This window comes from Bufo gargarizans, chromosome 5 (assembly GCF_014858855.1).
Source record: "Bufo gargarizans isolate SCDJY-AF-19 chromosome 5, ASM1485885v1, whole genome shotgun sequence".
Taxonomy (NCBI): Eukaryota; Metazoa; Chordata; class Amphibia; order Anura; family Bufonidae; genus Bufo; species Bufo gargarizans.
In genome coordinates this window covers 488,539,966-488,566,684 of record NC_058084.1, presented here as the reverse complement: position 1 = coordinate 488,566,684, position 26,719 = coordinate 488,539,966, and the positions used below count along the sequence as shown (strand labels likewise).

Here is a 26,719-nt window from a genome sequence, read left to right as displayed (position 1 = left end):
GCGACCAAAAATTCAGCACGTTTTTGTGACCGCGGCTTCGCTCACGCTGTGTCGTGCGTCGGAATGCAACCACATTCACAATCATTAATTGCAATGCACACGGCTGTGTCCCCCGAGCCTAACTCACAAGTACTCCATACAGTCAGTACACAAATGAAGGTACTTCATACAGACAAGGTGTAAAAAAAAAAAAGGGGGTCCTGAAGGCCCAAAACAGCTGGGTAGTAAACAAAGAAAAGAAAAAGGTTAAAGAAAACAGTTCTCTCTTTGGCCAGAGGAGGCGCTGTAGGGAGAGACAGGGCCAGGACACAGCCATGAGAGAAGTCACAAAGTCTAAGGGGGAGGAGCCAATCCGCTGCCGCGCCTGGGTCACGTGACGTCCCGCGTATGACTGCCTTCGGCTTCCGTACGTCGAAGAACAGCAACGGAGTGCGCGAGCTGATCTGCGCAGCTCGGGTGACGTCTCTGTGCCGTCCCCATGATGGCTGCTGCAATGGCGGAGCAAGAAGGCTCCAAAGGCAGCGCCCGGAACCGAGGCGGGGTACAGCGTGTAGAGGGGAAGCTGCGGGCCAGCGTGGAGAAGGGAGACTACTACGAGGCCCACCAGATGTACCGCACGTTATTCTTCAGGTACGGCGGGGGGAGGGGCTTCTGCTTTTTTTTTTCACGTTTCTTCCCATGACTACAACGTTCCAGAGCTTTCCAAGGCCCGTTCCTGAAGCGACGGCGGATTGGCTGGGTGGCTTTGCTGGTTGCTAAGGGATGGGCGGGGCTTCCTGAAACGGCGCTGGTGGATTGGCTGCCCGCCGTGTCGGTCTGTCAAGAGCGAGCGATTAACCCTTTAGCCGGTTGCAGTTGTGACAGTTTCCTCGCCGCTGATTGGTTAGCGGTTTCTAGTTGCTATGGGGGCTGGTACTGCCCGATCAGGGCTCAAACCTGGTCCTTCAAGCTGTTGTTACTTGGGGACAAGGACTCTCACACTTGTAAAAGGGAATTTTACGGCGTAGAAGTGTGACTGGGCCTGGTTTGAGTGCGGCAGGGTACACGGCGGGGTGACAGCTGCTAGGCCAAGAGCTGACGTGGGGGTCATTTATCAAACTGGTGAAAAGTATAACTGGCTTAGTTGCCCACAGCAACCAATCAGAATCCACCTTTCATTTTTCAGAGCTCCTTTTCAAAATGAAAGGAGGAATCTGATTGGTCGCTATGGGAAACTAAGCAGTTTTTTTTTTTCCTTTCCACCAGTTTGGTGAATCTGCCTCATTGCTGTGCAGCTGCTGACAGTGTGCGCCTGTACTTCAGGAGGAGGTCACATGACACGTGCCTAAATCTGCCATAGGTAATTAATTCTGCCTCCGCAGCCGCTGTCACTTCTGGTGGCCTGAGGAAATGTCAACAGGGAGCCAAACACGCAGTGACCAGCGGGTGCGCAGGTGGCTTCATCTTGTTGAGACATTCCCTTTTAATTGGTGTCTTTACACCAGGCCCGTCATGGGTGCCCTCCTTCAGGGAGGCCTTACAAATCAAACACATCCTGCTGTGGTGATTGGTGGAGCAGAACAACATGGCCGCCTCCACCGCACTCCCTTGTACGAGCAAAAGACTTAAAGACAACATGGCCAATGTCTTGTGTCTCCAGAGGCCGAGGGACCTTTCTCCCAGAGTAGATTATGTAATGGGTATGCTCGGCTTTAGGCCTCATGCACACAACCGCGCTTTCCATCCGTGTTTTTTGCAGGTAGCACACTGCCTCATTCGTCTCTATGGGGTCATTCGCACGTCCTTGTTTTTTTTTTCAGATCCATGCGACCGTTCCGCAAATAATAGAGGGGAATGAGACAAATACGGAGTGCACTTGGAAGGTATCTGTAGTTTACGGAGCGAAATACGGACACAACCACGTGCATGAGGCCTTGGGGTGTGTTCAGACACGGCAAAAATGTCTGCATTGGTCCATTTATCTGAATGGGGATTGCTGCAGAAATATAAAATCTGTGTGAATTCACCCCTAGACCATGTCAGTCTGCTCTGAATTGGAGCCAGCTTTAAAGGGCATCTGTCAGCAGGTTTGTGCCTATGACACCGGCTGACCTGTTACATGTGCACTTGGCAGCTGAAGGCATCTGTGTTGGTCCCAGGTTCATATGTGTCCGCATTGCTGAGAAAAATGTTTTATTATATGCAAATGAGCCTCTTGGAGCAACGGGTCCGTTGCTATTACACCAAGAGGCTCTGCTCTCTCTGCAACTGCTGCGCCCTCTCCATTTTATTTGACAGGAGTCAGGACCAGGTGTGATGCTGATTTCACTGCCTGGCCCTGTCAATTAAAGTGCAGAGGGAGTGGCAGAGAGAGCTGAGCCTCTAGGTGTAACGGCAACGCCCCCGTTGCTCCAAGAGGCTCATTTGCATATATTAAAACCTTATGTTTCTCAGCAATGTGGGCACATATGAACATGGGACCAACACAGATGCCTTCAGCTGCCAAGCGCACATGGAACTGGTCAGCCAGTGTCATAGGCACAAAACTGCGGACAGATGCCCTTTTAAAAATGGCCGCCCCAAAAAAGTCATGCAAACCGCAAAATTCTGCTTCTTGTCCAGTGCCAGCTTACCATTCTGGGGGTGCACCACCAGGACTGCCTCAGACTGATGGGTGAGCTGGAATAGGACACCCCTCCATTATTAGATTATTAAATACCTTTTAGGATGTCTGTCGTGATCTGAGGCTTCCATATGCAGGATGTCATAGGACTGCCCTCCGGTGGACACAGCACTATGTCAGGGGCAATCTGAGACCAGCGGAGGGGGCGCCTGTCTAAATCTTGTAGGAAATCAAACAAGGGATCAGAATGGAGGGACGGAGAGCACGTTGGATAATGGGGTTTTATTAGAAGAGAGTAGAGAAGGTACCCACCGGTCCGGACCCCCTCTGTACCAGCGCTTGCTACCCCCATCCTCCCTGATGGGAATTGTTTACCTGATTTCATTGATGATGAGCTTGTGCGCGGCAGCCAATCTGCAGTCTTGTGCCGTGTACCGAGGCCAGTGATTGGCTGCAGCGGACATGTATGGAATCCAAGCACATCACTGCAGCCAGATCCTGTGGTAGCAGCAGCGGGGAGGATCACTTGTTTTATTGTAACTCTGGCGACCCCTTTATCATATTCTGGTCGACGCTGACATGTGGCAGAGATAGTGAAGGGATTTATTACACATACATGACTGTTCATCCGGAAGAGTTTCTTGATCACTTGCTTCTCCATTTAGTCGCTGTCACTTCCCTGTATTGCAGCTTTATTAAACTGGTTTATCTTGTCTTTGGATGTTACTTTGCGAAACAACCTGAACGTGACTAAAGTGTAAAGGACAGAATCCATTAAAGGGGCAGTCCGGCCCATGGATTCAGAAAAGGAGGACAGAGAAGTGATTTTTCACTAACCCTGGCGCTGCTGTTCTGACGCTTCCTGTTTCCCGCTAATCGTCACTTATGGTCCCTCTTACCGCTCAGGAAATGCCCGATCGCAGGGTGAGACAAGTCAGTAACGCGGCCATTGATTGATGACCTATACTCTGTATCTACCAATATCAGACCAGTGGGGGTCTGAGACTTGGTACCCCACCAATCAGCTGTATTTGGCAGGCACCAACGCTGGAAACAGTGGTCTTAGAGAGAGATTTTTGTTTCGGAGTCCTACATGCAGGACTTAGGTTTCCACTTAAAAAATATCTTTTATAGTCAATGGAGTCCGTTGGGCTCAGTTATGTGCCGAATCCGTCCTTTCCGTTCTGCTCCTATGAACGGAAAGGCTGAGCGCTGATGTGAACTCCGCCTTAGGCCTCACGCACACAGCCGTTGGGCAGCTGTGGCCGTATTGCAGCCCGCAAACGGCGGGTCAGCAATCCATGGCCGGCGGCCGTGTGCACCCAGCATCACGGTTGCGGATCCATTCACTTGAATGGGTCCGCAATTCTGGAGATGCAGAACGGAGTCACGGAACTCCAGAAGCACTATGGAGTGCTTCCGTGGTGTTTCTTTCCGTTGTCCCGCACTGCAAATAAATAGGACATGTCCTATTTCTTTGCGGTGCGGACAGACCACGGCCCCATTCAAAGTTGAATGGGTCCGTCCCGCTGCAAAGATTTTGCCCGTGCATTGGGGTCCCCAATGCACGGAACGGCTGTGTACATGCGGCCTTAGTCTTCCAGGCAGATGGATGTCTCTTACAACAGCGGGCTCCCGATTCTCCCCAACAGATGATGTCAGGGGAAAGAAGAATCGGGCAAAATGAATATTTTCACCCAGTCCTTTTGTCCTCCCAGTAGATAAGGTGCCTGGCAGCAGCCTTCTCCCCCTCCCTATTGAGTACACATACCGGCCATGACAAGTGTGTGTGCTGGATTTGGGAGCGATGGCGTTCGGCCGACAGCATGGCCGCTCTTAGCTAATCTCTCGTTCTCTCTCTTTCAGGTATATGTCTCAGAACAAACACGCAGAAGCAAGAGAATTAATGTACTCCGGGGCTCTGCTCTTCTTCAGCCATGGTCAGGTAAGAACACCTATCCGATATATAATATATATCTATCGATCCAATGTTCATATACTAGGTAATCCTGCATTATAGACTTTATCATGGTGAATGGACTAAAGCCGAGCGAATCGGCGAACATGTTCATCCTGATGGGTGAATTTTATATTTGTAAGTGACAACGAAGGCTGGGATAAGATCTGCATTCAGCCTCCATTGTCTTGCGTGCAGTAAATTCGGCCCTGACTATGGACTTCCATCCGTTGTCTAAACCATGAGGAGGTGAGTTTCCATTGGTTCCCCTGGCCGCGCGGTTCTCTTCCCTTACGTCATAAGCTATTGCAGTGCATTTAGTTTTCATCCTCTTGTGATTTGTGTCCTGCTAGAAGCTGAGATTGAAAGTGGAAACTGAGAGGAACGTAACGGCTGCTATGTGTTTTTCATCTTGTCTTTCTTTCCCTTGAAGCAAAATAGCGCGGCGGATCTGTCCATGCTCGTTCTGGAGTCGCTAGAAAAATCTGAAGCTAAAGTAACAGATGAATTGTTAGGTGAGTCTCCGGTTATCCCAGTGAAGCCCAGCAGGTTTAGGCTTGTTTGCGTTATACATCTCCGGCAGTGGAGTAACCTGCCAGAGATGTCTGGACCCGGCGCTGCTGGATGCTGACCTCCGCCGGCCCTATTTGCTGTAACGGGAACTCGCAGAGATCCTCCCATATGAAAACCGTTGCGTGCAGTGGTATTTGTCCAGTCGCTTCTCTGCATATTTGCTGGGTTGCGGCTGTAGCGCCACAGGTCCCCATTATGGTGAATGGGGCTGGACAGGACTGCGTTTGCCTCCGGCAAAGTAGGAATGCCGGATCTCTTTAACGCAAATGTTAAACAGGCCTTAGTTTCTCATCTTCAGCTGTCACGTAAGGTTCAAATATTCCGGGTCACAACTAAAAATCTCACTTTATTCTATGGCGGAAATAGATTTCTTAAAGGGAACCTGTCACCGGGATTTTGTGTATAGAGCTGAGGACATGGGTTGCTAGATGGCCACTAGCACATCCGCAATACCCAGTCCCCATAGCTCTGTGTGCTTTCGTGAAAAAAAAAAACCGATTTGATACATATGCAAAATAACCTGAGATGAGTCCTGTCCAGGACTCCTCTCATATACAGGACTCCTCTCATATACAGGACTCCTCTCATATACAGGACTCCTCTCATATACAGGACTCCTCTCATATACAGGACTCCTCTCATATACAGGACTCCTCTCATATACAGGACTCCTCTCATGGTAATTTGCATATGTATCACATCGGTTTTTTGACACAATAAAAGCACACAGAGCTATGGGGACTGGGTATTGCGGATGTGCTAGCGGCCATCTAGCAACCCATGTCCTCAGCTCTATACACAGAATCCTGGTGACCGGTTTCCTTTTAAAGGGGTTGTGCATTGGTTTATATTGATGATCTATCGTCAGGAAGTGTGAAGGTCATGTTCTGCTAGTATAATGACCAGGAAGCGGCGCTACCTGGAGCACCATCTCCTCGTCATACAGCTAATCGGTGGGGGTGCCTGGTATCGGACCCCTGCAGATCAGATATTAATGCCCTATCCTGAGGACAGGTCATCAATATAAATCGCTCCACAACCCCTTTTAAGTATTTGCACAAAGAGTTGGTGCAGATTGTGCGTTCTTGAAGCTATACTTGGTGTTTTGGACTGCAGATAGAATGTCTCCTGGCTCCCATGGTGTTTGTGCTTCCAGACACACGAGATACATCAGAAGGTAGAGCCCACAACCATGACTTGCTCATTTACCAGTAGGTTATTCAGGAGTAAAATGTCAGCTGTCGTTAGGCTGCGTCTACTTAATGCGGCCTAGCAGCAAGATCCGCATGTGGCTATTCGCTGGGCTGTACCTGTACTTCTATCGCATACCAAGTACAGGTGTGGCCTGACAGGTGAGCCACAGGCAAGTATGAGCAGTCTTATGGTGTAGCACCATTTTCTGGCAACACTGGCAGTCGTGCTATTGATCAGGCGTCTTTCGTCAAATCAAACTGATCAGCCATAATTTTAGAACCACTGACAGGCGAACTATCTCATGGTGCCCGTCAAGGAGTGAGGATATACTCGATTGTATGTGAGCAGTCAGTTCTTGATGTTGAGTTGTTGGGAGGAAGATAAACAGACAAGCGTGAGGATCTGACTGGGTCACAGCATCTCCAAAAAGACAGCTCTTGTGGGGTGCTCCTGGTGTGCAGAGATTAGGAGCTGCCAAAAGTGGCCCAAAGAACGACGACCTGTGAACCGGCACCAGGGTTGATCCCATCCCACAAGAAAATGCTCAACCTCCTCAGAGGGCTTGTGGAGCCCATGCATCGAGGGGTCAGAGCAGTCTAGGTCACTGTTATGGATGATTGATGTATATGGGTCAAGCATTAATCTTGAGTTAGTTGTTTTAGCCCAGAGCTGTATTCACAGTTCTGCTGGTCTTCATCTCAGTCAGCTGACAGGTTGTTAACAGACACCCCATAGCTACGGATCCAGTACAGTACCAGATGTGAAGAGGACACTTCTACCAGATCAAGCTCTGTTCAAGTATGTTTAGGAGATTTTCTCTTGGAGGCCTCCAGAATTGTGAACGCAGCTCTAGACTTGTAAGGACTTTGAACTGCGCTTCAGTGCAATTAATGTGTTTTGAATATTAAAGGGGTTATCCTGGAAAAGATAATGATGACTTATCCTCAGGCTAGGTCATCATTATCACATCAGCGGGGGTCCAAGTCCCGACACCACCACCGATCAGCTGTTTCCGTGAATTGCTGCGCTCACCAACGACAGCTCTGTACCTTGTATAGTGGCAGTGCTTTGTATTGCAAGCTCAGCCCCATTGACTTGAATAGGGCGGAGCTGCAACTAGGTCACGTGATGTCGCTTGCCAAGGAAGAGGCTACGGCAGGCCTCTTCTAACAGCTGATCGGCGGGGGTCCTGGCTTTCTCACCCCGCAGATCTGATACTGATGATGTATCCTGAGGATAAGTCATAAATATGTTTTTCTGGATAATCCCTTTAAGTCTTTCTTGTTTTTTTTTCTATGCTCTGGCGGTTAAACATTTCATGTAACTTTTTTTTTCTTTCTGTAGAAAATCTGGCCAAATTGTTCAGTTTGATGCATCAGAACTCCCCTGAACGAGTGGCGTTTGTTTCCCGAGCTCTTAAGTGGTCGACTGGAGGATCGGGAAAATTGGGTCACCCAAAGCTGCATCAGTTACTGGCTATAACACTATGGAAAGGTAGGCTGTCCTGCACTGATGTAGGGTAATGGCTCCGTTGCAAAAGTTTAAACGCCCTGTAATTGTTGTAAACCGTCTTCCTTTTCAGAGCAAAACTACTATGAATCCCGTTACCACTTCCTGCACTCTTCCGACGGGGAAGGCTGCGCCAATATGTTAGTAGAATATTCATCCACTCGAGGCTATCGGAGCGAGGTGGACATGTTTGTGGCCCAAGCTGTCTTGCAGTAAGACTTCCCTATGACTACTATGCATCTGTAATATTAAAGGGAGAGTCAATGTTTGGATAGCACCCATTGCTAGTTAAAGAGGAGCTGCCCCCCTTCTCGCATGTCTGTTTTAGTAACTACCTACATTCCCCATGTCATAAGAATTCTGGAGGGTCTTTTCATATAAGTCTATGTTGTGCTGTTCCTCTATCATTCCTACTAGAAGTTTGTGAATGAATTACCAGCAGTCTGCAATGAAAGTCCAGTTGAGGGTAAGTTTCAGACTGTGCAGGGACACACCGCCAACTGGACTTTCATTGCAGACTGTGAGCAATTCATTCGTAGCTTCTAGTAGGGATGATAGAGGAACAGCACAACATGGTTGTATGAAAAGATGTTCCAGAATTGTTATTACTTGGGGAATGCAGGTAGTTACTAAAACAGACCTGTCCGGAGAGGGGACAGCTCCTCTTTAACTAGCAATGATTAAGACCCCTTTCACACGAACGAGTTTTCCGCACGGGTTCAAGGCTTGAATTGAACGCATTGCACCTGCACTGAATCCTGACTCGCTCATTTCAATGGCTGCGTGTACATGAGCATTGTTTTTCACTCATCATTGTAATTCTTCAGTTTTCTTCATGCGTGTGAGAAAAAAAAAAACACATCAAAACTGATTACATCCATGTGAAACAAAAAAACGGATCCACTGAACGCAGTCGCAGACAAAACTGAATGAACTTGCCTGCAAAACTATCTGGTTTTTCCTGACCAGATCCGCACACACTCCATATCGTTCGTGTGAAAGGAGCCTAATAACACTTAGAAAGACCTTTTATTGTTACAGTTCTTTTTGTAATTTTATGTATTTTTTTATATTACAGATTTCTATGTTTAAAAAATAAAACAAGCGCTTCGGTGGTTTTCACGACGTACACTGAGAAGCATCCGTCCATAGACAAGGGTCCTCCATTTGTACAGCCCCTTTTAAACTTCATTTGGTTTCTGCTGTTGGCTGTAGAGGGGTATGTCGTATGTGTCTCACTTTGGCTTGTAGATGTGCGAGGGGAGAAAGGGGGCCGGTTGTTTGCAGGATTGGCACCGCTTTTGTCCATGGCCTGTGTCTGGTATGGCAGCTCAGCCTCGGCCACTTTAGTAGCCGGCACAGGCCCTGGCACACAGGGATGACACTTGTTTACTGCCATATTGCAAATGATCAGGATGCCGCCCTTGGGTGTGATGTTGCTTCACCCATCATTACACATCACCACCTAGAGTGAGGGGATTGGTAGGTGCACTGTACTATAGGGTCTGTATCCTTTCCATGCCCAGATGCATTTTTAACTTCTGGACAGAAATTAAGAAGACTGTAGACATGAAGAAGAGCAGGCACCTCCCCTAACATGTCTGGTTTAGTAACTACTTGCATTCCCTATGTAGAAACAATTCTGGAGCATCTAGTCTTATAACGCTACATTGTGCAATGCCTTTAGTATTCCTGCTAGAAGTTATGAATGAATTGCCAACAGTAAAGGTCCTTCTGAGGGTTACCAGTTGGAGGTGGGTCCCTGCACAGTCTGGCGACACTGATTGGATGATGTCATACTGTGCAGGTACACCACCCCCAACTAGTAACACCCACCTGGACCTTTTATTGCAGACTGACAGCAACTCATTTATAAACTGCTCTTACAATTTGGAGTTATAAGAATAGATGCTCCAGAATTATTACATGGGCAACGCAAGTAGTTACTAAAACGGACATGTCAGGAGAGGCGACGGGTCGTCTTTAAAGAGTACCTAACCTTTCTTTTGACGTGCCAAAAGTTTTTATAGGTGGGGGGGGGGGTCATGGTTCTGTGAAACATTGGGTCAACTGAAGGGGCGCAGCACTTAGTAATCGGTGGGGGTCTCAGTAACAGGACCCCTACAATTAAAACTTCTGACTTAACACTACTACACGTCAGAGGTTTTATAACTGTTAGGGCTCATTCAGACAAATGATTTAAAACTCACCCGTGTGCTGACCACAAAAAAAAAAAACGTACACCCTCCAAACGTTCCAAAACGGACTATTCACAGATGGCATCTGCCTGCTGCCCGTTCTTTTCCAGGGACCTGTAGAATTGAATTGAGCGAGTCTAGCTTGCAAATCTGACTAAAACCGTGCATGCTGTGATTTTCTCCGCACAGACTGACGCTCCGTGAAGCAAATCAGACATGTGAATCTGCACATTGAGGCGCATTTAGAGGGATCAAGGGTGGCATATAGGGATGCCAGTCTTGATAAATGTCCCTCATTGATCTTAATGCATCAGTCCAGTCTACTTGGCTCCTGTGAAGGAGCCCTAAAGGAACATTCATGGCAAAACTAATATACGGTGTGGGCAGAAGGGTGGCAGTGACCACTAGGGTTGTACAGAGTGTAATAACGCCGTGTGCATGAGGGCTTATATGCCACTCCTGTCCAGGTTTTCTGCATTTGGTGTATCCGTGCAGTGTCCCAGGGCTGCAGGTGTTATGTCTTCCCTATGTGGGATTGATATTCCAGCGCTTCCCTCTGCTGCAGGTATAAGCCGGTGACAGTCACTGTCACTCTGTGGATTATTTAGGCACGATTATCAGTAAATTACTTCCTCAAAAGCAGAACGGAGCTGCCAAGGATTCCTTGTCAAGAAGCGATACAGCTCCACTGCCAAGATGTGTAGGAAGATGGCATCTGATGAGCGGCATACCGGGCAGCATGTGTTGGGCTCGGGCCTCGGCAGTGAGATAAGATCAAGGGAAGGTCATACAGTGCGTCATCCTCTGCAGTAATATCCAAGATGTCAAGTCTCTGCTAATCTTTTATTCATTGCTCTTTGCTTAATTATTTTTTTATTTCATTTCTAGTGGGAAATTAACCGTATTTACAGTATTGTGTGAACAGTATCAGCCATCATTAAAACGAGATCCTATGTATAATGAGGTAGGTCCAAACCGATCAGAAGAGACATGTCATAATCAATGCAGGAGCCAAGAGGATGATATTCATGACCTGGCAAGAAACATTTGCAGAGGTTCAATGACAAACATTTAGAAGAATAGGTGCACTACTGTGGTGGATGCAATCAACAAAATCTTACTAAACCCTCACACTGATGTTAAAATGAGACTTTAGCCAATATATCCTTATGTAAAGGACATACTGGAGCCTGCGCACCACGTCAAGGTATCTCAGGTTGCACGGGACCTAACGCTAACCTACCTGTGCCATATGGGCAGTACCAGGGGCCAGTGGGTGAATTACAGAAGCGTCACATAGACATCCTACACCAGCCCACTGGCCCCTGGTACTGCCCATATGGCACAGGTAGGTTAGCGTTGGGTCCTGTGCCACCTGAGATACCTTGACGTGGTGCGCGGGCTCCAGTATGTCCTTCATATAAGAATATATTGGCTAAAGTCTCATTTTAACATCAGTGTAAGGGTTTAGTCAGATTTTGTTGATTGCATCCACCACAGTAGTGCACCTATTCTTCTAAATGTTTATTTGATATAGTCAATTACATCAACACATTTTGCTATCTGGTGTAGGATGTCTATGTGGCATTTGTGGTCCGCAGCGGGCATCCTCCATTGTATGCATTTCTTGCTGGGGATCGCCATTAGCAACGGACCACATGTGCAGGATTTGCTCCACCAGTTATAAATGCACAACTGCATATGGGGTTGAGCATTTCCTGCTTTTTGAGACCACGTCATATTATGTAATTTGTAGAGGTTCAGTGACCCAAAAAATGAGCCACCACATTACCAGGAGCTAAAATAAAACGTTAGTTGTTTTTCTCATGGGCTGCGTCCTGCAAGAAGAACCTGACAGATTTCCTGTTTGACAGCTCTGGGGGTGAAGTTTGTTCCTCCTTATTAGGCAAGTGCAGGAACCTTGAGTGTTAGTTTAAATGGGTTATCCAATATCCTAAACAGCCCCTCACAGGGAATATACTTACCCCGCTCCTTGCTCCGCGTCCCTGTTGCTTCTCCCAGTACACGGATGAAAACATCCGGTGTCGGGGGTGAGCAGCCAATGGCAGACGGGAAATAGCCTCCCTAGTGTCACCCGCGATGCTAGGGAGGTTTGTCCCCGTCCTCGCCTGCCATTGGCTGCTCCCCCCCTTGAGGGCCCCAGCACATGGGGGCAGGGGCTGGTTTGATATTGGATAACCCCTTTAACATGTTCTGGTGTATTGCAGGCAACGATGTTCATTTCTCTGAAGCCGTTACTGTGACGCATCACGTCTAATGATTCTCAGTACGGTGAAATTTGCTCTGAAATTATGAAAAACCTACTAAAATCACTTACTATGTGCTTCGTTAAATTCTGGAAAAATCAGTAAATAAAAAGCAGGCCAGGGCGGCATGGTCAGTATACTGTAGACACATTGACCAGGGCCTGTTCGTCACTTATTAATATTCACCAATTAGGGATTATGCACAGCGATGCGCAGCCATTGTGTCCGGTACACATGGCGCCATCTAGTGTTAGTCATAGACTTAGCACCTGAAAGTATCCGAGACCGTTACACCGTCCTTTATATTGCTTATAAAAGGTCTGTATTGAGTTTACAGCTTCTGTTTTTTTGTTTTTTTTCTCTTTCAGTATTTGGACAGGATAGGACAGATTTTCTTTGGTGTACCTCCTAAACAGTCGTCTTCCTACGGGGGATTATTAGGTGAGTTGGATAAACTGTTAGTCTTAGTGGGGGCTTACTTGTTACATCAGGCTACGGTGCGGTCTTTGTTTTAGTTGCATAAAACCATGGCAGAATCTGCACCACAGACGTGACCTGTAAACCCAGCCTTAAAGCTCATTTACATGTCAGTGATTGTGAGCCAAAACCAGGAGCGGCTCTAAATACAGGACAGGTGCAGATCTTTCCCTTATACCTAATGTCTGTGGAGGCTCCAATCCTGATGGCATTCACTGACCAAAACACATGTGTGAATGAGGCTTTAACCCCTTAAGGACCGAGGACGTACCGGTACGCCCTATTTCCCGAGTCCTTAAGGACCGAGGACGTACCGGTACGTCCTGACTTAAAATCTGAATTCCGGCGCCGCGGGGGTTAATCGGAACGGGATTTCGGCCAGCATCCCGTGACAACGCAGGGGGGGGGGGGGTCATTTGACCCCCCCCCCCCCCCCCCCCCCCCGTGTCGGCGATCGCAGCAAACCGCAGGTCAATTCAGACCTGCGGTTTGCTGCGCTTTTTGCAGTTTCTGATCCTTGCGGTCCCTGACCGCGGGGATCAGAAACTTCAGAGTGCCTAAAATCAAGATTTCACCTTCCCCCTGCACGATTTGATGGCGGCGGGTGGTGCAGGGGGGGTGTCGCAGGCGGTGGGGGCGTTGCCCTTGAATAAACCAACGATTATTCAAGGGGAGGCGGGCGGGGGGATCGCGATCCCGCCTGCCGCACCGCCCGCCTCCCCTTGAATAATCGTTGGTTTCTAGTGGATATACCAGGGTGCCAGCACATTGCTGGCACCCTAGTATAAACGGCTGACATCGTTGATGCGATGTCAGCCGTTTAACCCTTTCCATACAGCGGTCCGTATGGACCGCTGTATGGAAAAGGTTAACAGTGCAGGGAGCTCCCTCCCTCTCCGATCGGGGGGCTGCTGTGCCTTTGCAGCCCCCCCCCCGATGGAGAGAGCCCCCAGGCAGCCCCCCGAGAGCCCCGTCCTTACCCTTCCCCGTCTGCGAAGTTGTGGCAGACGGGGAAGGTTCCCATGGCAACAGGACGCCTGCTCAGGCGTCCTGCTGTCCATGGTGCTGAACAGATCTATGCTGAAAGCATAGATCTGTTCAGTGTAAGTAAAATACAGTGCAGAACCCTATATAGGTTCTGTACTGTATTATACAGACATCAGACCCACTGGATCTTCAAGAACCAAGTGGGTCTGGGTCAAAAAAATAAAAAAAAAAGTGAAAAAAGTTAAGATTAAAAAAAAAAAATTATCACTGAATAAAAATTAAAAAAATAAAATACACTACACATATTAGGTATCGCCGCGTCCGTAACGACCTGATCTATAAAACGGTCATGTTACTTTCCCCGCACGGTGAACGCCATAAAAAGAAAAAAATAAAAACTATGAGAAAATTGAAATTTTGCCCACCTTACTTCCCAAAAAAGGTAATAAAAGTGATCAAAAAAGTCGCATGTACGCCAAAATAGTACCAATCAAACAGTCATCTCATCCCGCAAAAATGAGACCCTACTCAAGATAATCGCCCAAAAACTGAAAAAACTATGGCTCTTAGACTATGGAGACACTAAACAATTTTTGGGTTTTAAAAAAAAGTTATTGTATAAAACTTACATAAATAAAAAAAAATTGTATACATATTAGGTATCGCCGCGTCCGTGACAACCTGCTCTATAAAATTACCACATGATCTAACCTGTCAGATGAATGTTGTAAATAACAAAAAAAAAAACGTGCCAAAAAAGCTATTTCTTGTTACCTTGCTGCACAAAAAGTGTAATATAGAGCAACCAAAAATCATATGTACCCTAAACTAGTACCAACAATACTGCCACCCTATTCCGTACTTTCTAAAATGGGGTCACTTTTTTGGAATTTCTACTCTAGGGGTGCATCAGGGGGGCTTCAAATGGGACATGGTGTCAAAAAACCAGTCCAGCAAAATCTGCCTTCCAAAAACCGTATGGCATTCCTTTCCTTCTGCGCCCTGCCGTGTGCCCGTACAGCAGTTTACGACCACATATGGGGTGTTTCTGTAAACTACCGAATCAGGGCAATAAATAATGAGTTTTGTTTGGCTGTTAACCCTTGCTTTGTAACTGGAAAAAAAATATTAAAATGGAAAATCTGCCAAAAAAGTGAAATTTTTAAATTGTATCTCTATTTTCCATTAAATCTTGTGCAACACCTAAAGGGTTAACGAAGTTTGTAAAATCAGTTTTGAATACCTTGAGGGGTGTAGTTTCTTAGATGGGGTCACTTTTATGGAGTTTCTACTCTAGGGGTGCATCAGGGGGCTTCAAATGGGACATGGTGTAAATAAACCAGTCCAGCAAAATCTGGCTTCCAAAAACCATACGGCGCACCTTTCACTCTACGCCCCGCTGTCTGGCCGTACAGTAGTTTACAGACACATATTGGGTGTTTCTGTAAACAGCAGAGTCAGGGCAATAAAGATAGTCTTGTTTGGCTGTTAACCCTTGCTTTGTTAGTGGAAAAAATGGGTTAAAATGGAAAATTAGGCAAAAAAATGAAATTCTCAAATTTCATCCCCATTTGCCAATAACTCTTGTGCAACACCTAAAGGGTTAACGGAGTTTGTAAAATCAGTTTTGAATACCTTGAGGGGTGTAGTTTATAGAATGGGGTCATTTTTGGGCGGTTTCCATTATGTAAGCCTCGCAAAGTGACTTCAGATCTGTAGTGGTCCCTAAAAATTGGGTTTTTGTAAATTTCTGAAAAATTTCAAGATTTGCTTCTAAACTTCTAAGCCTTGTAACATCCCCCAAAAATTCAATATCATTCCCAAAATAATTCAAACATGAAGTAGACATATGGGGAATGTTAAGTCATCACAATTTTTGGGGGTATTACTATGTATTACAGAAGTAGAGAAACTGAAACTTTGAAATTTGCTAATTTTTCAAAATTTTTGGTAAATTAGGTATTTTATTATGCAAAAAAAATTTTTTTTTTGACTTTATTTTACCAGTGTCATGAAGTACAATATGTGACGAAAAAACAATCTCAGAATGGCCTGGATAAGTCAAAGTGTTTTAAAGTTATCAGCACTTAAAGTGACACTGGTCAGATTTGCAAAAAATGGCCTGGTCCTTAAGGTGAAAATGAGCCCGGTCCTTAAGGGGTTAAAGGGGTTATCCCGAATTTAGCTATTGATGGCCTATCCTGGTGGGGGATAGGGTATCGTTGGTCCGATGCCCCGCACCTCCCTCAATCAGCTGTTCTGGAGCTCTTGAACTACGTGACTCCATCCATCATGTAGTGGATGACTGCATCACTGCTGTCATTGAGGTGAATGGAAGCAGCGCTGCAACTGCCAGCTCTGTCCACTACACAATGGATGGAGATATATAGTTTTGGCGCCGGAGCTACTATGTAACAGCTGATTAGCAGAGCGTTAGACCCCTGACCACTATATGTTGATGACTTCAGCTGAGGATAGTTGGTCAGTCTTGAACCCCCCCCCCCCCCCCCCCCTAAATGGGGTTTCTAGTTCTTTAGAACTAATGGCCTATCTTTGCAGAGCAGCTTAAACAATGAAGGGGCCCCAGCACTTACCCGAGTGCCTTGGCCTCTTCCACTAGCCGATTATTCAGAACCCACTGATGTGATATTAATGGCCTAAGGATAGGTCATCAGTTTTAAAGAGCTGGAAGACCCCTTCAAATATAGTGGTAGTTAAAAGGTGTCAATTGCCACTAAAAGGGGTTGTCCAAAAAAATGAGTCCTTTCTTTTTCTCTCCCAATCGGTGCCAGTCCTGTTCATGGACGGTCTCGGGTATTGCAGATTATCTTGTTCAATCGATCACAACAATACCAGACACGGACATTCTGCCTATAGGCACATTTTTCCTTTCCTCCATGAGCATTTATTTATGAGGGAGTCTGCGCTGAGCGAGGGGGCACACCTGCACCAGTATGCCCTATTCCTGCCATGCTCTCTCCCCGGCTTCAATGAAGAAAACCTGAAACCTGCTTGTGAAACGAGTCTTCCCCTTGTCCTTCCCAGCATGCCTAATTATTATTTTTTTTGGTTTGTTTCTAAAGGTAACCTGTTAAATAGCCTAATGGGAGCCGGAGATGAGGACGAAGACGTGGAAGACGGGCAGGGTGACAGCAGTCCCATCGAGCTAGATTGAGCGAGAGCAAATAATCGATCAGGAGCTGCATGAATCAGAACAATAAAAACTGGAGCCCAAAAGACTTCATTCCATGATCCGAGTCTCTGAAGAGTCATTTGTCAGCAGCTGCAATGAGTTGTCCTTATTGTGACGATGGAAGAATTAAGTGTTTCCTCTAAATATATTATGTCACGGGGGTAGCTGCAAAGAATAGTGAATAGAGTGAATGTCGGCAAACATACCCAGCTCTGCTATATATATTTTTTATTCTTTCTATGAATGCCAAGCAAGCACATGGTTTTCTTACAGTGTGATGACAGCCAAGCAGATCAACCTATCGTCAGATCCCCTGCGTCCTCCTTCTTGTCACTCTCCTCCATAGCTTAATGTCACAGCCAAGCCCCATGTTTTAATATGACAGCAAGCCTTCTACCCAATATCTTGAAGATTTGGGACTAATGTGTGATTGTCTTGTTAGCGGTGCAGCCAACGCAGACACCTCTCTGACTTTATTTAATTACCACGGACTTTCTTTTAATATGCAATATTTATTACGGACCCAGTGATTTTTGTACGTGTCCTCCCTTCAGTACAATACCAGGATGTCACATTGACACTGAAACTGTCATTTTATTTATGAAAGCAGAGTAGTGCTGGGATCAGCGGAACAGACAAAGGCAGTGCTGTGGAATAAATCATGTATCTTATGATTTGTAGGCCGTACTTGTCTTTTCTGTTCTAAGATGGGATTATTATTATTTTTTTTGCCGGTTTGCAGTCAGAGGCCACAAGGGGTATAGAAATTAATTGCGTTGATTGCCATGATCGATCCTTTGCATTTTGCAGTTGGCTGCTTGCTTATGTGTCCTATGTAATATATAAAGCCTCAGATTATCAAGACAATCTTGTTTTGAGCCTAAATGGGTTATAAAAGATTTAGCAAAGATTATTTTTTTTAATTATTCTTATTCCTAGAAACTGGCAGTACCTGGCATTGCACCTATGACTCGTTAAAATAAAGAATGATGGTGAGCTGCAATGCCAGAGGCAGCCAGTGGACAAGAGTGGCTCTGTTCATAGGTATAAAAACCTTTTCTAATATCCAACAATTTAAAGGGGTATCCCACCAACAGAATTTACCACCTGGCCAGAGGATAGGGGCTGGGGTCTACAGGAATCCCCAAGTGCCCTGTTTGAATGGAACGGTAGTAAATGAATCACTTTTATTAGGGGTCAGCTGTTCCGTTCCCCAAAATACGGAATGCACACGGATGTCATCCGTATTTTTTGCGGATCTGTTTTCTGCAGGCCGCAAAATACATACGGTCGTGTGCATGGGCCCTAAAACAGTCCTATCCTTGTCCGTAATGCAGACAATAATAGGACATGTTCTATTTATATAAACGGAATGCACACAATGTTATTTTTATTTTTTTGCGGACCCGCTCAAATGAATGGTTTCACATACAGTCCGCAAAAAAAGGGAACGGACACTGAAAGAAAATACGTTCATGTGCATGAGCCCTCAAGGGAATCATGTAGACAGTGCTCAGCCAGTTTCATAGAAATGAATGGAGCTGTGGACTGCCGTTGGCACCACTGCTCTATACAGACTCCCTATTCTGATCGCTGAGGGTACCAGTGATATGACATTTATCGCCTATGCTGTCAATAGGTGGTAAATTGTGTTCAGGATATCACCCCCTGGGTCGTTCTAGTTGGCTATGGGTCGGGCATAAATTTTGTAATGCAGGTGAGTAAATGAATGTGCTGATGAGATTATATACCACCTCCATTATGGTTGTATATATTTGTGGTTCATATAACTGGGCAATAAACATCTGTTAACTACTGTAAGTTGAAATTCAGTCCCTTATCTCCTCTCTCGGACCCTGATTACTTCCATGCAGGTCATTCTACATGGACATGATACAGAAATGCTCTCATCCCATCTCCTAAAGGTATGGCATATCACAGGGATTTGCCATCACTTTATAGCCGGTGGCGATCTGACCTCTAGGACCCTGTGCTGAGTCTGAGGATTTAGGGTCCATAAAGCTGATTCAGCACCGAGGTCCCTTCACAGTTTTTCCCTGCACAGCAGCACTCTTGGCGACCCAAACTGTGCAGGGAAACTGCAGACCCGCTTCATTCAGTGCTGTGGCCACTTCATTCTCGGGATCAGTTGGGGTCTACCCCTTTAAATGACAACAACAAATAGATTTCTTAAGGGGAACCTGTCATGTGGATGTTTGATTATAATCTAACTAATTCTATACAATCATTAACTACTAAAAAGTACCTTAGATGTATTCACTTACTGGTGTGACAGATGGTTACCTCATAATATACACACAAAGATGCCGCATGCTAATGAGCTGATTCGAGTCCAGCGTATATTTAATTCAGAGCTATAGCCACTCCCCGCCCACCTTCTGCTGATTCCTATGGAAACAAACTGTCAATCAGCAGCAGGTGGGCGGGGAGATTTAGGAGCTCATGAATATTCATGACTCATCATTATCAGCTGGAGCTTTTCAATACAAGATGTTGGCAGATTGACTGGGTCAATTAAAGAAAGTGACCCAGCATTTTGCTAAGAGAATCATTCACTTATTTATGTTGCCCTTAGGACACCATAAAACTGGTGACAGGTTCCCTTTAAGCTTATAGGGTGCTATTTAAAGGGGTTCTGCAGTTTGTTTAAACTGATGATCTATCCTCTGGATAGATCATCAGCATCTGATCGGTCGGGGGGTCCGACACCCGGGACCCCCGCCAATCAGCTGTTTGAGAAGGCAACAATGGCGCTCCAGCAGCGCCGCGGCCTTCTCACTGTTTACCGCCGGCCCAGTGACGTCACGTCTAGTATCAACTGGCGTGGGCTGGGCTAAGCTCAATAAAAGTGAACAGAGCTTAGCCGTGCCCAGGCAAGTTAAAACAAGTCGTGACGTCACTGGGCCGGCGGTAAACAGTGAGAAGGCCGCGGCGCTGCTGTCTTCTCAAACGGCTGATCTGCGGGGTTACCGGGTGTCGGACCCCCGCCGATCATATGCTGATGATCTATCCAAACTGCAGAACCCCTTTAAATGTGCCCACCCTCGCAGCTACAATCCCTTTACTGCATTTCAACAAATAAGATTTAGCTCTCTTGTATGAGCCATATAAACTCCTTTAGGGGCCATGCACGCTGGCATGCAGTCTGTAGTATGGACCCACTGCTGTGTGCTGCCATGTGTAACTGGAACCTCCGCTAGAAGCAATTTCTATGATGGAGAGTCCCCCTGTAAGAAGAAAAAGCTGCAAATAACGGTGTTCTACTACAGCAGGGAGAGCGCTCACGGGTTTAGTGTAATAATTTATTCATCAGAATTACATTTAGTACCACTGTTGGTGACCGACCAAAATGTTTACAGCAAAATGAAGCAGAATTTACAGACACTGAGCCCAAATCATATCTTCTAGTCCAGAGGTAAAACTAAAGCAACGTATAAACATGCTATGTACAAGACAGATGTGTATCTCAACATGGTTCATTCTCCGGCCCGCAGATTGCCCTGTGCTTGCTCGCCCATGAAGGTGCGGACACATGTACCGGATTGTGGAATGATTGAGTAAAGGGCATAAAAAAAATTTGAACCACACAGCAGGGTAGATGTATTAATAGTGCTCTGAGAAGGACATTGTTTAAATTGTGCCAAAGTTAAAATGGGGCAGGCTCCATAATATGTAGAAGATCACATCCATTTTGGTTCAGTGTCTGAACCAAAAAATTAGTTGTTTAGTTGCACCCTTTTTGCTGCCTTACAGCTGATAAATATGCCCTAAAGTGGCAGAAAACTGCAGGTTCTGTACTAAAACTGTTGTGGTACTGCCGCATTTATGGGGAACATTACATACAGTTGTGTTTGAAATAATAGCAGTGTGTTTGAAAAAAATAATAAAGCTCAAAATCCTTCTAATAGTTTTTATTTCCATTCACACAAGTGTATTGGGAACACTTCACATTCTATTCCAAATCAAAACATGAAGAAAAATATATAAAATTTGTGTTCCTCCAAAAAAAGTGAATATTAGACTGTTCAAAAAAATAGCAGTGTTTGTATTCTTCTTCACAAATCAAAACATTCACTATATAAACTGAGAAATGTTTGAAGATTTTGCTTTCCTTTGAATCACTTCACTAATATTTAGTTGTATAACCGCTGTTTCTGAGAACTGCTGGACATCTGTGTTGCTCGGAGTCACCACCTTCGGGCCCCTGTGAACAGGTATTCCAGCCCAGGATGATTGGACTACATTCCACAGTTCTTCTCTATTTCTTGGTTTTTCCTCAGAAACTACATTTTTTATGTCACCCACAAGTTTTCTATTGGATTAAGATCCGGGGATTGGGCTGAGCACTCTCTAACGTCAATCTTGTTGGACTGGAACCAAGATGTTGCACGTTTACTGGTGTATTTGGGGTCGTTGTCTTGTTGGAACACCCATTTCAAGGGCATTTCCTCTTCAGCATAAGGCAGCATGACCTCTTCAAGTATTCTGATGTATTCAAACTGATCCATGATCCCTGGTCTGCGATAAATAGGCCCAACACCGTAGTATGAGAAACATCCCCATATCATGAGGCTGGTCCACCATGCTTCACGGTCTTCACAGTGTACTGGGGCTGGAATTCAGTGTTTGGGGGTCGTCTGACAAACTGTCTCCGGCCACTAGACCCAAAAAGAACCATCTTACTTTCATCAGTCCACAAAATGTCTCTTTAGGCCGTCAATGTGTTCTTTGGCAGATTGTAACCTTCAGCACATGTCTTTTTTTCAGCAGTGGGACTTTGCGGGGGCTTCTTGCAGATAGCTTGGCTTCACATAGACGTCTTCTAATAGTAACAGTACTCACAGGTAACTTTAGACCTTCTCTGATCTTCCTGGAGCTGATTGTTGGCTGAGTTCTTGCCATTTTGGCTATTCTTCTATCCATTCAAATGGTAGTTTTCGCTTTCTTCCACGTCTTTCAGATTTTGGTTGCCTTTTTAAAGCATTTGCGATCATTTTAGCTGAGCAGCTTATCATTTTCTGCACTTCTTTATATGTTTTCCCCTCTCCAATAAACTTTTTAATCAAGGTACACTGTTCTTCTGAACAATGTCTGGAACGACCCAATTTCCTCCGAATTTCTGAGAGAAATGCACTGTAACCAGCATGTACAACATTTGCCGCCTTCCTTCATTAAATAAGGGCAATAATTGCCACCTGTTTTTCAAAGAATGAACTCCACACTGCTAATATTTTGAACATGCCCCTTTCAATAAGTGATTAAATTACAGAGAATCAGCAGCATGCATGTCATGACAGTTGGGTTTCTATTACTCTACTACACCTGCTAGTAAATTATTTGCCATGTAGAAATATCATTTCTACCAAAAACTGATTGATCAGGTTAGTGATGTCTGACGGCTATTATATTGAACACAACTGTACAAATGTTGAAAGTGACTTTTTTAAGTTCAAAATTCTGTCACTTACTGTTTATATGTAAGGACTTGTTTTATCTGTCTTATTTTTCTTAAATCTTAATTTTCTTGGATGACATTTTGGGGCTTTGGAACCGATTACTCAAGTTACAATGGTTTCAACATACAATGGTCGTCCTGGAACCAATTAATATTGTAACTTGAGGAATCACTGTATAGATCAAAAAAGCTAACATGTGGCTTCCTACTGTCACCACTAGAGGGAGCTTACTGACTGCGGTTTATACATTGAACTCAATAACATGAAACGGCTCCTACTAGGCGCTCTCAGCTTGGTGGCTGAAATGGAAGCTTTGTATCCAAAATAGCACTGAAGTCCAGGTGTGGGGGATCATTTTTACTGTCACAATTTGCAGCTGACTCATATATATTTCCATGCAAATGTTTTTAGCTATATGCAGATATTTTGTACCAAATCCATCACACCTGGACAAGATATTTCAAAATTGAGCACAAGAATATTGAGGGTTTGTTTGTAGTCTGTAACCATGGAGACACACAGGTCTGCATAGGTGCTGCATGCACAAAATGCTTTAAAGGGCTTTTCCCAGGACTTAGATATTGACGACCTACCGTCTGGATAAGTCATCTTTGGAGGTCTGACACCCAGCAACCCCACCATCATTCAGCCGTTTCAAGATAGGTCATCAATATTTGTAGCTCGGACAACCCCTTTAAAGCATGGCTAGACAGCCTGTCGAAGTTTACGCCATCTATAGGATTAGTAAATCTGGCTCACTATGTAGAGGTGAAGCAACAAGGTTTACAACACTTGCCATAACATTAAAAACACCTGCCAAATGTTGAGTAGGTCCCCCAGGTGCCACCCTCGACTCCATAAGCCCTCTGAAGGTGTCCTGTGGTATCTGGCATCTAGACGTTAGCAGCAGTTCCTTCAAGTCCTGTACGTTGTGATGTGCGGCCTTCATGGATCGGACAACGCTTGATTGGATGGAGAGATCGGGAGCCGAGTCAACACGATTCAAGTTCCTCAAACCATTCCTGAACAATTTTTGCAGTGTGGCCGAGGCACGTTCCTACTGAAGGAGACCACTGCCATCTGTGCAATGCTTCGGTAGGTGGTACATGTCACATCCACATAAACTCAGGCTTTCCCAGCAGAGCATCACACTGCCTACTCGGGCCTGGCACTATCCCTTCTCCAGGTAAGTGACCCACATGCACCCGGGTGTCCATATGATGTCCTTAATCCATTGGACTAGGCCACAATCTTCCATTGCTCCGTGCTCCAGTTCTGAAGATCATATGACCATTTAGGGTGCATTCACATGACCGTATAAATGGATCCGCAACCGTTTTGCAATTTTGCAGAACGGGTGCCGACCCATTCATTTTAATGGGGCTGCAAAAGATGCAGTGTTGTCCGCATCCGTTGTTCCGTTCTGTGGCTCCGCAAAAAAAAAAAAAAATGGAGCATGTCCTATTCTTGTCCGCAAAGAATAGACACTCTCTATATAGCGCCGGCCATGTGCGGTCCGCAAGACACTTACGGTCGTGTGAATGTACCCTTAGACATAGAGGGGTCAGTATGCAGCTATACACTTCTCCATACCGCAATACCCTGTGTGTCCTGACATGTTTATGTCACAGCCAGCAGTAACATTTTTTTGGTAAGTTCTTTTATGGGATCAGACAGGATGGGCTAGCCTTCACACATGCATCAATGAGCCTTGGGTCGTCCATGATCCCGTCAACAGTTCACTGGTTGTCCTTTTCTGTAGGAACACTGCATATTGGGAACACCCCACAACACCTGCTAGTTTTGGAGATGCTCTGACCCAGTCGTCCAGACATCAAGTCGCCACATCCCTTTTCTTCCCACGTACCTGCAAAACTGACTGTCCACTTGCAGCCGAATATATATCCCACCCACTGACAGATGCCATCGTCACGAGATAATTAATGGTATTATTATGTAAGTGACATTCTGGTGATCCATATATTTAGGTGGGGACTCGGCTTTCTAGTAAACAATTTTTAATGACCGTTCCCCAATTAACGTGTTACCTGATGAATAGCAGCTCATTAATATGCTAATATATTCAGATAAATCAATCAAGATAATTACATAGCGATAATTTCATTATAAAGTGTACGATTATTATTTTTTTATATCCGAACAGTAAATTTGCAAGGATCAAATAAATACTTCATTACAGTGACCGATCCCGATACTTAGGTATGGCGCCAGAGGCTTCATTAAATCACTGGGGGGGGAGCGGGGGAATCCGGGTGAAGGAAGGGGAGTATTTATTACATGTGACGTCTATAATTTATGTATTGTGCTGTGGGTAGAAATCCCTTGATGTGGATGGACACCCTAGAGCATTTATATATATTTTTTTAACTAAGGCGCAGAATACTGTGCAGATTCATTTCTTTATAGTGACTGAAGCAGCATATTTCTATTACAGAGCTCCAAATCCATTGTATGACTGCCCAAAGTCAACACTAGGGGGAGCTAAAAGCTAACCGCATTCTGTTTATCCTTTGAATGCAATAATAAAACAGAATGCAGTAAGCTCCCCCTAGTGGTGGCTGCAGGTAGCCAGAATTCTCTCATTTAAATCTGTGCCCATTCCCAGGATATAGATCCCTTACTGCTATAAAGATATACAATTAGCACAGAGAGCTGGACCTTAAAATGACATGATATCCTTCGCTTTAAGGATAGATACACATCACCTACTCATTAACCCTTAATAAGATCCTAAGCGATGAAGGATAATACATTATTAGATGTATACATGTATTCTAGATTCTGGCCGAAATACCAACACATGCCAGGTGGGGGTTATTCACTGACTGATATCGTGTTCCTCTGTAGTCCTCACAGGCGGTGCTCCAGATCCTCATTGCGATTCTCATGCTGAGTGTGTGTAGGAATGGTGGGGGTAGGGGGTCTCCTTCACTGAAATGTCACGTGGCGGAAGATGCCTCATCCATCTTGGGATATTTAACGTGTTTCCCGCTTGTGGGAATAAAATCAGTACATTTCATTAAAAAGTGCAGCCTCGAGATCTAATGGTAAGAACATGACGGACAACGAAGGAATGTTCACCGACCGAGACGCCGTCGCCATCTCCTCCAGTCTAGATATCTGATCACGGTGGACACACAGTATGGCACGAGACATTAAGACAGACGCTATGCTGACATGCTCAGTCCCTGGCTGAACATCTGTAGTAGAAAGTGGCGCTGGTTCAGGCTCTTCGCCATTGTAATCACAATTATGGTAATTTTTCCCTTTTTCCACCTCACTTCAGGGGTGCGATTTCCTTCTGCTGTAAACCTTGTGCATTTGTGTAAAGAGTTGTGGAAAGCATCTTGCACTATGGTTTATGCTTGAAATGAGCTTCCACTGGAAAAAACAAAAAAGAGACATAAGATTAAAGAGGGGATTAGACTGCTCGGTATTCATTGAAATAATTGACTACATTCTTTCTGCCGCCACTGGGGGGCGCTCACCACAGTAGAAGCTGTATTAATATAATTCCTAGACATTCAGCTCCCTCTAGTGGCAGATGCAGACAGACAGAATTGAAACATTAAAGGGGTTGAGTCCAGCACTTGCCTGTGCATGCACATTCCCGATGCTGCTAACAGTTTCCCATTTAGCAGCACTGAGCTACTGTGCATGCCCTGCAGCTGGAGAGGGGTGGCCGGGCAAGGGGCTGGCGCGCGTGTGAATTTGCATGCTCCAGTGATCCTGGGCACCCCTCACCGAAGAGCAGAGGGTCGCACCGCACAAGTGCAGGGACCGCTGATAGATTTGCAATGGTGGACATATTCCCTAACAGCAGCAGTACATAACAAGGGGATTAAAATTAAAGGGGTTATCCGGGAATTTACATTGATGAACCATCCTCTGGATAGGTCATCAATATCAGATCGCTGGGGGTCCGATACACTATGCAATGTACGGCGCTGTGCTTGGAAAGCTGCTGAGAGCTGGCACGCCGGCTCCCACGGCGCGGGGGGCGGGACTCGGACCCCCGTCCATGTGATAATGATGAGCTATCCTGAGAATGGGTCATCCTTATCAATTCCTGTATAACTCCTTTAAAGTATTAACTTTTCTGTCCTGGACCACCTTCATTAACCCTTTGCCTGCTCTAACCTCCAGAAACATTACACAGATTGTCCAAGGTTAGAAAAAACATGGCTGCATTCTTCCAGGAACAGCACCGCACCCATCCACAGGTTGAGAGTGGTATTGCACCTCAGTTCTACTGAAGTGACTG

General features: G+C 45.5%; 2 protein-coding genes across 2 annotated transcripts in view; one reads left to right on the top strand and one right to left on the bottom strand.

The window, feature by feature from the left end:
• Window positions 1–385: 385 nt before the first annotated feature.
• On the top strand, window positions 386–17,821 carry GET4 (guided entry of tail-anchored proteins factor 4). The gene is made up of 9 exons (XM_044294728.1): window positions 386–630; window positions 4,469–4,547; window positions 4,993–5,074; window positions 7,671–7,820; window positions 7,909–8,047; window positions 8,914–9,054; window positions 10,922–10,997; window positions 12,669–12,741; window positions 16,848–17,821. Exons 1-9 carry the CDS (start codon window positions 479–481, stop codon window positions 16,937–16,939), a joined length of 984 nt encoding a protein of 327 aa, XP_044150663.1. The 5' UTR covers window positions 386–478; the 3' UTR covers window positions 16,940–17,821.
• Window positions 17,822–24,568: 6,747 nt separating this feature from the next.
• The window catches only part of ADAP1 (ArfGAP with dual PH domains 1), a 140,005-nt gene continuing 137,854 nt past the window's right edge, over window positions 24,569–26,719 (bottom strand). The window contains exon 11 of the mRNA XM_044293738.1: window positions 24,569–25,836. Coding sequence (XP_044149673.1) covers window positions 25,808–25,836 — 29 coding nt within the window. The 3' untranslated portion in view covers window positions 24,569–25,807. The remainder of the gene's footprint in view (window positions 25,837–26,719) is intronic.

Bases quoted from the DNA above. Each gene is read 5' to 3' on its own strand.
- GET4 (XM_044294728.1), top strand. From the start codon at position 479: ATGATGGCTGCTGCAATGGCGGAGCAAGAAGGCTCCAAAGGCAGCGCC. The intron at 4,548-4,992 runs GTAAGAACACCT...TTTCCCTTGAAG, and splicing joins TCTTCTTCAGCCATGGTCAG to CAAAATAGCGCGGCGGATCT. The intron at 10,998-12,668 runs GTAGGTCCAAAC...TTTCTCTTTCAG, and splicing joins GAGATCCTATGTATAATGAG to TATTTGGACAGGATAGGACA.